This window comes from Cyprinodon tularosa, unplaced genomic scaffold (assembly GCF_016077235.1).
Source record: "Cyprinodon tularosa strain WSP-4 unplaced genomic scaffold, ASM1607723v1 ctg4, whole genome shotgun sequence".
Taxonomy (NCBI): domain Eukaryota; kingdom Metazoa; phylum Chordata; class Actinopteri; order Cyprinodontiformes; family Cyprinodontidae; genus Cyprinodon; species Cyprinodon tularosa.
The window spans coordinates 1,666,594-1,677,629 of record NW_024039118.1 but is presented as its reverse complement, the minus strand read 5'-3'; the positions used below and the strand labels follow the sequence as shown (position 1 = coordinate 1,677,629).

At 37.8% G+C, this 11,036-nt stretch overlaps 1 protein-coding gene and 1 pseudogene across 1 annotated transcript in view; one reads left to right on the top strand and one right to left on the bottom strand.

The window, feature by feature from the left end:
• Nucleotides 1-1,384: 1,384 nt before the first annotated feature.
• Nucleotides 1,385-6,929, bottom strand: LOC119791689 (annotated as a pseudogene).
• A 3,151-nt stretch (nucleotides 6,930-10,080) lies between these two features.
• The window catches only part of hacd1 (3-hydroxyacyl-CoA dehydratase 1), a 31,561-nt gene continuing 30,605 nt past the window's right edge, over nucleotides 10,081-11,036 (top strand). The window contains exon 1 of the mRNA XM_038297892.1: nucleotides 10,081-10,237. Coding sequence (XP_038153820.1) covers nucleotides 10,119-10,237 — 119 coding nt within the window. The 5' untranslated portion in view covers nucleotides 10,081-10,118. The remainder of the gene's footprint in view (nucleotides 10,238-11,036) is intronic.

Below are 11,036 nucleotides of genomic sequence, written 5' to 3'. Positions count from 1 at the left end.
AGAAAATCTTTTCCTTTATTACTTGATATAGTAAAATGTAAAAAAAAAATTCAACCGATAAACACAGAGGAATATCTTATCAGTCCTCTGTTGAGAAAAGCAGCTTAATTTTTATCAATAATGCAGCTGATTGCACAAATGATTTCACTTTACACACATAGCAAGCTAATTGTGAATATTTTGATGATTTGAAAAAATGGTAGATAAGCTTTGTAAGGACTCCTACCAACCTCATGTACTTTCCACAGCTTAATCTCAAAATGCTGTAAGAAAAATTGTAACGTGACACAGATTTATTGCTAAATCTGTGTTGGCTTAACTGTGTCTAAAGGACCAGTATGTCTGTCACAAATATTCGAATTATAGAACTGAAAGCTGAATTTTTAATCAAACTAATTGCATTTTCAAAGCTAATGAATTTTCAAAACTATGCAATTAGACAAATACAGTCTGGGTCATTCAAATTTTATTTCTGATGTCACAAGTTTATGCACGTTAAGCACATTCTGCCATATTTTAAAGAATACAGAATTAAAATGAATTATTAAGCAGCTAATGTTTGGATGCTGTGTTGAAGCACAACACAATTTGCAAGTACATCATGACACCTTCACTGTTGCTTGTCTGTATGACAGGCTTGTTTTCTAGAAGAATGGCAGGAAACATTTTCTCTGGGGAGGGGAGACATAGCATCAATATCAGGTATAAAGGTTCAAGAAAGGAACAAAAACAGACAAAACAAAGGTCAAAGATCTATGCACAAGACGAATTAGACATTAAAGTTACAATTTTTTTAGTTTAAATTTTATCAAAATAAATATATCTGTGTTACAAACTCACACAAATGTTCTTTTTGTGTCTTTTTAGCAAAAAGAAACTCATATAACCCAAGAACATATTAATAACAAGTCATGATAGTAAAAACACATATCAACTTACACTAGCTTACACATTTCACACAAGCATTCATGCAGAAGGGTTTCAAGTTGTACAAACAGCATATTTTGACAATGATTAAATTAAACATATTGCAACTATAAGTTGACGGTGTGTCCAAATTGCCTAGGAGCTCCCATTTGGCCTGTAAAAAGTACTATTTTGTAATTCAGCAAGATATTTTACATTAAACACATGGAAACTGTTTGGTTCCAACAGCTGATCTTGGGTCTAAATCTAAATGTTAGCAAGAATTCTTACTGAGACATTTTTTCAAAAGTTCACAATGCAACTATCTTAAAAAAGATTCTAAGGGCCTGTGGAAGAAAAGCAGACCCAGAACATGATATATTCTCTAAGGTTCATTGCAGTTCGTATAAGGTGCTTCTTCATTTCTTCTTATATATATTGCTTGAACTGACAGTTATTTTTTTAGGGCCTTATAGTTTTTTTTTTATTGCTGTATATTATTGACCACACAAAATAAATATAACAAAATTAGAGGTTTGTATATATGTGAGATCTTTCTACTTAAATAAAAAATGGTTTTGTTGTAAATTCTTTACATTCAGTGGCAATAATTGCTACGGATGATGGATGTTACAGTTTCCTCCAGGGTTTCAGAATTAGTTTTTTTCAGTTTTACAATAACCTATGGTATATCTATCATATTTGCATCACAAATTGAAATGCATATGATATCTTTGCTAAATATGAATTTTCAGCTGATAAAGCTTCTTGTTGGATCCTTCGAGGTTGCATTTCTTGACAATATTCTGTTTTTTCTTTTGATGGTTTCAAAAGAACAACCTCTCTGTATTAAACACCCTCAGTTTAGTCATGAAGTTAAAGTAGAAAAACGCCAAACACACCAACAGGTTCTTCATCAGATAGAGGACGGGGGTGACAAAGCCAAAGAAGGCTATTAGGCCTACACGCATGAAGAAAAATGGTAAGTCCTGCAGAGCAACTCCCAGAGACGAAAGTAGAGGGGTATTGGGCATGACCACCACACGTAGGCAGGAGAGGTAGCTGAAGATGTAGATAGGAAAGACCCAGCCTGAGTAGTAGACCAATGGATGTCCAGCTACCCTCACCATCTCCACTGTATCCATCCAGAACATAAAGCTGTCCACAAACACGTCTGCTCGGGCATCACTTACACACAGGAACCTCAGAGGGCCCGTGTAAGTGAATGGAGACACATGATATGCTGGACCACTCATTGATGGTGAACTCAGTTCAGAGATGTTGAATGGTCTGTTAGAGTTCCCAGGTATTCCAGGAACTGAACCGTTGGTCTCTGGGCGTATTCCAGATCCATTCTGGTTCCTGTCGCTCAGCTGACCAGCTCCGTGCTGAGAAGGATTGGACATACCTTGCCCGTGCATATTTGGCCGTGACAAGGCGGGGCCGGGCACAGCTGGCCCAGTCAGCACTGGTCCTGGCACTGATGGTCTGGACACAGCTGGGGGGATTGGGGATACTGGTGTTATTGGTTCCACATGAGTTAGGACAGTGGAGGGAAGTTCAGAATGTCTTCTCATTTCATTGGCTGTAAAGAAAAATGTGCAAATAATAAAAAAGTGTTGAAAAAATGTCAACTGAAAGATTTACAAATGATTTTAAAAAAAGCACAATCATATCACTGGAGAATCGAAACACATATTGAACTCTCTGCATACAAGTTAGAAAATGATATCCATGTTTTTCTCGGAAGGTCGGCAAAAGTGCAAGCGTCTCAGGATACATTTGGCCCATTTGTGCTCAGACTTTCTATTTCCTCAGGTTACTGTTTTAAAACGAAAATGTAAACATCATGGCAAGAATTACTATTATCAATTTGGTCTCTATGACTGCAACACTTTTGCTTAATCTTTATTTTTATGTTAACAATGTTTCTTTGGAAAACTTAAAACCAAGCTACTTGCTTCCTCTTCATGGCGCTGTCTACCTTTTCAAGTTTTTAAACATGTTGCCTTTCTGTTTCATACAAAGACCCATATATAATTAATGATTGCACATAGATCATTTTAAAATGTAAGATTTTTTGAACTACAAAATAACATGTAGTCATTTCTACAAAAAAAGAATTTACAAATGTTTGCTCTAACGCTCTTTCTTTTTTTTTTTTTTTATTCTCCAGTGCCTTCAGTTCAGGTAAGAGTTTGATTGGCTGATCTTATATCAAGCCTCAAAATACATTTTTAATTTCAAAACGATCTTCATTTGATTAAAGGTTTTTATAACAATAGTAATTCATTCATTTTAACTTACTTAAAGGAATAGTACACCCAAAACATGATTAGCCTTCATTTTCTACTCACCCCCATGCTGAACAACACTCTGGAGTACTTTTTTGATATCTCAAATGCATCTGGAGATCTGGGAGGCTTCTTGCTGTCTGCTGACATTCAAATAATGGAGGTCTATTGTGCCCGAGACAGAAAGGTCCATAAAAGTCCACAAAAAACGTGTCAATATTCCTCCATACTGCTCGTCCAATGTATTCCAAGTGTCCTGAGTGGGTAGCATCCAGAATTTACTCGAAACGAAGTCATTTAGAATGTTTTTAGAGCATAAACAGTAGTGTATAGGATTTCCTGAAAGCGCGCACATGCGCGCTCACGACGCTACGGAAGCCGGCAGACCAAACCAGCGCATTCAGCTCGGCAAAGAACTCATGCTCTTCCTCAACACTGAAGTCCTCAGACATTTTTCTTTCGTTGTTTCTTTCTTTGCACAGGTAAACAGCACATTTCTTCTTCTACGCTTGCATTATTGGCAGAGCAGACGCTGAATGCGCACTTTCATCTGGTTTGTTCTGCCGGCTTCCGTAGTGTCGTGATCGCGATTGTGCGCACTTTCAGGAAATCCTATACACTACTGTTTATGCCCTAAAAACATTCTAAATGACTTTGTTTTGATTAAATTATGGACGCTACCCACTCAGGACACTTGGAATACATTGGACGAGCAGTATGGAGGAATATTGACACGTTTTTTGTGGACTTTTATGGACCTTTCTGTCTCGGGCACCATAGACCTCCATTATTTGAATGTCAGCAGACAGCAAGAAGCCTTACCAGATCTCCAGATGCATTTCAGATATCAAAAAAGTACTCCAGGGTGTTGTTCAGCATGGGGGTGAGTAGAAAATGAAGGCTAATCATGTTTTGGGTGTACTATTCCTTTAAGAAATGTAATATGTTAAATGATTTACACCCTGTGAGATAGCTATTAAAAAGGCTTTTGTTTGAATAACTTTCAAGATTTTGGCATGCTTTCATTTAGATTTTAAAATTAGATTTTTAGATAAAACCCCAATGTTTCTAAGGTTGAAAGGCTTCATCACCCTAATCTTAAGCTACCTTTGCAGATTCTCCCGTCAAATTAAAGTCAGGACTTTGGCTGAGTAACCTTATGATATGAACATTTCTTCCATTAATTTAGAATAAAAAGAGTTGGAAAATTTGTATTATTCATTAAAAGAAAGATTATATCTGAGACTAATAGTAGTTTCAACTGTAAAAAGTCTATCATGGAGAATCTACAAAGTAGTTGAAGAAAGGGACTCATTTGAAGTATTTACATTATAGTCACTATGTTGTTTGTGAGTAAGCAAGGACTCATTCAGTATCAACAGCTGTTTAAAAGATGGTCTCCTATCAGAGATGGGAAGTAACGAAGTACAAATACTTTGTTACTCTACTCAAGTAGATTTTTCTGATATTTTTAATTTACTTTACTACTTATTTTTATGGTGACTTTTTACTTCTACTCCTTACATTTTTACACAAATATCTGTACTTTCTGCTCCTTACATTTAAAAAAATTGGCTCGTTACTTTAGTTTTGAATCATTTCAGTGGAGTTACCGTTATTATTTTTCACGTCATTAATACCAAATTCGATCTAATTGGATGGGAATCTACGTTGCATTTGACGCACCACTACAAGATGAATCGACAGATTCGGCGGTATTCATTCGCGGCAAATCATTGCAGCTTGGTGGTGTTAGCGTTAGCATAGTAGTATGGACGACGAGATGATTGAAAATGAACACAACGGAGATCTAGTCCTATTGGCAGACATCCATTTAAAATGTAGGCAACGGCATGAAAAAAGTGGTTTCTACTTTTACTTTTATACTTTAAGTAAATTTACAAGCCTGTACTTTGTTACTTTTACTTGAGTAGAGAAGTTCAATCAGTACTTCCACTTTTACCAGAGTATTTTTTTAACACAAGTATCTGTACTTTTACTCAAGTACGGAAAGTGAGTACTTTTGCCATCTCTGTCTCCTATGCTGTAAAGTGTTGTAACTTAAAACTTTCCTTATGTTTTTTTTTTTTTTTTTTTTTTTTCTGCTGCCCATCTCAAACTATCAGTGATAAAGGGCAGCATTTGTCATTGTGCAACCTGAAGACAGAGAACTGTTTATAAACTCATGAATGCCTCAGGCAATAAAAAATAAGTACAAAAGAACATGTAAACACCATGCAGGAATTTCTTGGGTGGAATGTGATCTCAGGATCTCCTTGTAGCAATGCTTAGAACTTTGTCCCCATGCTGCCCAATGTTAAAGGAAACAGTTTCTTTAAAAAGTCAGCATTAAAGGGTTAAAAATGTTTTCTTTTCTGAAAAAAAAAAATCTCTAACATCAAAAGGAGTACCTTCAGTATGTGAAAATGACTGGGTGTTAAGGGAGCAAGTTTTACTCTCACCCTGTCCTGTCAATCTGCAGTGCCGGATCCTCTCCACAACATCAATGCAGATTAAGGAGAAGAAGACCAAAGACACAGGGATCTCTGTAAAGGTATCATGTTTCAAGTTGTTGTTTATCTGTACCTGGACAAAAAATGAGATAAAAATTATGAATTAGGTTTTAGGTTTAGAGATTGCGCTACCAATGACCCAAAGCCTCCAGTTCTCAGTAAACAAGATTAGATTGAGACATTATATCTCTTGCAGCTTTGGTATTTGCTTAAGTCAGTAGTTCACACCAATGGGACACAGAAAAAAAGCTGACAAAGATCCCATCTTAGCAGAATTTATGGCACTTTTGGAAAAGACACCGGATAAGAAAAGGGATGTTGGGTCAGCTTAGACTTCTGAGAAAACTACGTGAAACGGCAAACTGAGTTTGGATGGAATCCAACAAGGAAGTCCGAATGTGCCTCATGGACAGATAATTTGACAGCATGGAGAGGAAGAGGAACCAAGCTGCTTATCTGTAGCCTCTTAACCATTAGGTTGGATGTTCTCCCCATGGTACAACAGGATTCTGTCAAATCACAACCTTTGCTCCACTTAAAAGGCCCTCAAAGCTAAACAGATGTATCAAATAGTTCTCTGTATACTGTTACCTCAGAGCTGGCAATAAGAAATGCAAAGCAGGGTAACGTTGACAGGATTACATATACCAGGGCCACGGGCCTCCTGAGGTGACAGCAAAAAAAGATAAGAGATCAAGATGAAAGCAGTTTTAACAGTTGCTAACTCATAGTATTGACATGAACCAGTTACAAGCCTGTTGTGACCCACACCAGCTGAGTTGCAAAAAGCTTCAAGATAATGACACAAACAGTAAGGGCATCAGAAACTTACCACTTCTTCCTCCCGACAATAAACTTCTTTTTCATAAACACCATGTATTTCAAAGGTACCCAAACCAGCAGGGCAGTGGAGGTAACATAGGCAATGGAGGAGGCCACGATCAGCCAGTAGGCAGTACTGCTGTCGCCCGGTGGCTGTGCAGATGCTTTGACCATGGCCACAATGACTGCAAATCTCTGCATTACAATAAATAGTGGCACGCACAGACCCGCAAATTGCAGAACTTCACAAAGGGCAAACTTTAATGTACTCCCCGATCCCATCTTGTGGCAGCTCGCAATAAGAGAAGGAAAGGAGGGAGATGGTGAGGCGACCACTGCCCCTCCGAGGGCTGGTCAGGCCTCGGACTGTGGCATTGTCTGCCTCCACTAGCATTTTCCACACACCACAGTCTGAGCTCTCTGCTCAACCAACTGCTTACACTGCACTAGGTATTGTGTTCTCCAGAGTGATGGTGATGTGACAAACCTTTAGTCTAGTTTTATAAAGACAATAAACAGTTAATCAATTCCCAGACTTGAATGATGTGTTAGTAATGCAACTAAGCCAAAGATTTTATGTCTTTGCAATCTATAAGTGGAGCTGTGACCTATTTAATTGTTTGAGTTGTTAGCTCAGGTTCAAGAATCCTAATCAACAAAAGCAAAAACAAACTGCTTCTACCATTGATATGCTGCCATCTAGTGACAAAATCATATTGATGGAAAACCAACAACATTTATTTACCTAAATGCTAATCTTAAGAAAAGTTTTCTCTAACTATTTGAAGATATTGGGGTTTCTAACTTGATAGGTTGGGGCTGTATTGTGATGAGAGTGTTTCCTTGCCATTCAGGTATTTTACGCTTGGGAGAGTGTATCGTATCTGTTTAAAATAAGGTTAATCCACTATGTAATTGGGTTGATGTGTTTAGTTTCTGTATGTTTTGCATGATGTCATTAGGAGAGCCAGCTTTAGAATGTGCAGCACTGCATTTTTTTCAAATAGTGCTCCATGTCAGGAAAACAAAACTGATATGCATATATAAAGTAAGCTTTGCTTTCCTATTTTCTTCACACTATGTCAAACATAAGACATATACATTTTTTTTTACATAAATTGTTTTTGCACATATTTCAAAACAATACTTCTGTCCTGCCAATGCATATTTGACCAGTCATGAGAGTGTTGAAGAAGCTCTGAAGAATCATAATAATATTTAAAAAAAATGCTTTATAACCAAGATGTATTTTTTCACATCCACGGGCAGGTTTTTTTTGATAAAAAATGCTACATGTGAACCAATAAACATTCAGTAAAGATAGCTAAGGTCATAGATGATGCCATCCCACAAATGATGCCATCCCAAGATACTGGGAGACTGACAGAATTCTTTTAATGCTATTTAAAGATATATACAATAATAGCCAGAATCAAGGGCTTTGGGACATGGGTGTTAAGATAAGTGACAGTACAGAGTTAAAGGCTAGCATTTATTGGAGCTCAAAAAGGGTATGTTAAGTCCACTTCTCTACTCTGATAACACACAATAGTGTTGTTACAAATGTGCACAAAACCATAGATTTTTCTACAAATTTCTCAAATGCAAACTTTCACAATTGCAGTATTTCCATTAAACAACAAATACAATTAAAACTACATGTGAATACATTTATTTATGCAATAAACAAAACATGCCTGCAAAGGATGTAAACACATTAGATACAGCATACCGGTATCTATATTTAAGCCATGACTTTAGTGGGAGCCATCGTCCTCCAGCTACTTCCAGGCTTCTTCTTCGTCTTGTTACAAGGCATTAAGGTCCAGCTGCAAATCATGTGACTGGTGTTGTGAAAAACCATGTTCACTACAATGTGTATGAAGACAGATTTTATGGTTTAACTTAAAGTAAAAAATGCAAGAAAATATTTATTTTCTGAGATATCTGCTTTTAGCATAAATAGCAATGCACATTCCCTAATAGCCACTATGAACCGGCTGTGACTGTAACATCTAAACTCCATTTTACCAGGGACAGCAAGGAATTTACTAATTTCTTCACTGACAAAAAAACACAAAAGATTAGACTAGCTAGAACCAAAGCTGTGTCCTGCAAGAGCTGATCTTGACAAAAGTTTATAAGCTAAAAAAAAAAAAAAATCTTAGAAGAAATCATACTCCCACCATGGTCTTCTTTCTGCGGTTTAGATTTTTTACCCATGACTTTTAAATAAGCTCTGCCTGTTATATCATCTGAGTCAACTAAAATAATAAACACATTATGATTGTCAGGTGTTCTTCTCCAGGACCTAAAACAACTATTTTATACTTGCATTTAAAAAAGCTAATCAAAGACAAGTTGCTACTATAGAACTAGATTCCTACAGTATCTTGAACCTCCTCTTCCCTTCACTAAGATTATTTCAAACAAGCTTGTTTCAAAAGCTAAACACCTTTCTAACAGACCAGCCATTTGGACTTCTTCCGATCAGTCTTTTTTGCTTACTACAGTTAAGAGACTGCCCTTGTTAAGGTGTTAAATGACATCAATTTAAATGCAGACTGAGGAAAAACCAAATGTGCTTGTATTATTGGACCTTAGAGCAGCATTTGACACAGTTTATCACTAGGTGGAAAACTGCCTTTCTCTTTCCATGTTGGACTGGTTTAAATCTTGCTTCAAAGACAGGACCTTCATTGGGTGAGTAGGAAACTTTACATTAGAAGCTACAAAAATGGATGATCTTGGCATTCCCCAAGGATCCCTCTTAGGCCCCCTCCTGTTTCATATCTAAATGCTCCCCCCTACTTAGATCTTTATCAACAACAACAAGATAAACTACCGTAACCATACAAACACAAAGCTGCTCATTACAATGTTGCTAGACGACTATGAACCCCTTTAAGCGCTGGGTAAATGCATAGAAGAAATCTCATGGTTGATCCAAAAGGTATAAGTCTCAGTAGTTTGATGCAACAGCAGATATCAAGTTACCAGAAAGGACCAGGAAGATAATAGCTCAATAGAGATTCATGTGTTTAGAATGGGCTCATCAATGTCCAGATCTGAATTTACTTTATGATTTGTGATGAGACACAACATGGTTGTTAATATACACTACCCATATGTGAATGGGCTTACACTATTTGGAAAACAACAATAAATAACTGATTGGAAATAATCTCTCCATACTGGAAAAGATGAATACAAATACATGCCATGCTTTTTTACATTTAGGGGGAGTGTTGGCCTGTGGGTTAGAGCACTGTGCCTATGCTCTAAGAAGGTTGCAAATACCTGGTCGATCCCCACAGCCTTCACTCTGGGTCCCTTTCTTTTTCCAATCATTCTGGAAAAGGACCATTTCATTTTAAAAGAATACATTTGCAAGACGTGTTTAGGTCTGATTTAAAGTACATGCAGCGGGGCCAACCGGCAGGCCACGCAGTTGTCCCACAGAGAGAGTGTGTGTGATAGAGAGGGGGTGTCTCTGTGGGTGGATAGATGGATGAATGACCCCACTGCTCCCCACCCCAGCTGTCACCTCCCTTTCTGACTTCCCCACCCTGCCCCCGGTGCCATGGCGTCCAGCGAGGAGGACGGCACGGTGGAGGAGAAGGAAAACAACAACAAGAAGAGAACGAAAAGTGCCCTCATAACAGCATGGCTCACTTTCTACAACATCGCCATGACAGCCGGGTATGTCCCTTTATTCCACCCCCCTTTCTTCCTGCCTATTAATAAGAAAGCCGGATAAGTTTGCCGCTCCCTAAAAAACTGTAAGCGTGTGTTGCTGTTTATAGGACTGAGCCTGTGTGTGTCAGCCTGAAAGTGCCTGTTCAGCTCGAAGGATTTAGCAGCTGCTGGAGTTAGTAGAAAAATATTTTGTGGACAGGGTTGTCAAAGTAGAAGACAGTTTGATAAAAAGCCAGCAGGAAGATCTTTGAATGAAGGGTCAGAAAATGAATGAACAGCGGCAGGTTCGAGGTGACAGGCTGTGGTTGGAGCCGTGTCCAAATAGGGCTGGCTGCATGCTGTCAGCGTCAAGGCCCACTGTGGGTCCAACAGTCGCAGTGATAAGTATAGCTGGACTGAGCTGCTGCTGCTGCTGCTGACACTGGAGCCTAGTCTGGGAAAGCAAAGTGCTCAATGGGCAGATTTTTAGGAACAACACAACATCTGTCTGACTTAAGTAGGCCATGGTGTGTTTATCACAACAAAGAAATAAAAGTAAATCAGAATATTAGGTTATTATTGGATCAAAATAATCAGATTGTGAAATAATAATAATAAAAAAAGTCTATTATAAATGTTTTTGTTTTTTTGTATTCAGTCATTTCAGAATTTTTTAAATATGTACTACTGCCTTTCCAACCTCAGATTACAGCAGCATTTACAGTTTAAAAAGGAGGTCAGCAGAGTATATCATCTTTACCTATATTGTTATCACAGTATCATTGTATGCAAGATGTTCATCAGAAAGAACTGCCCTGACTGC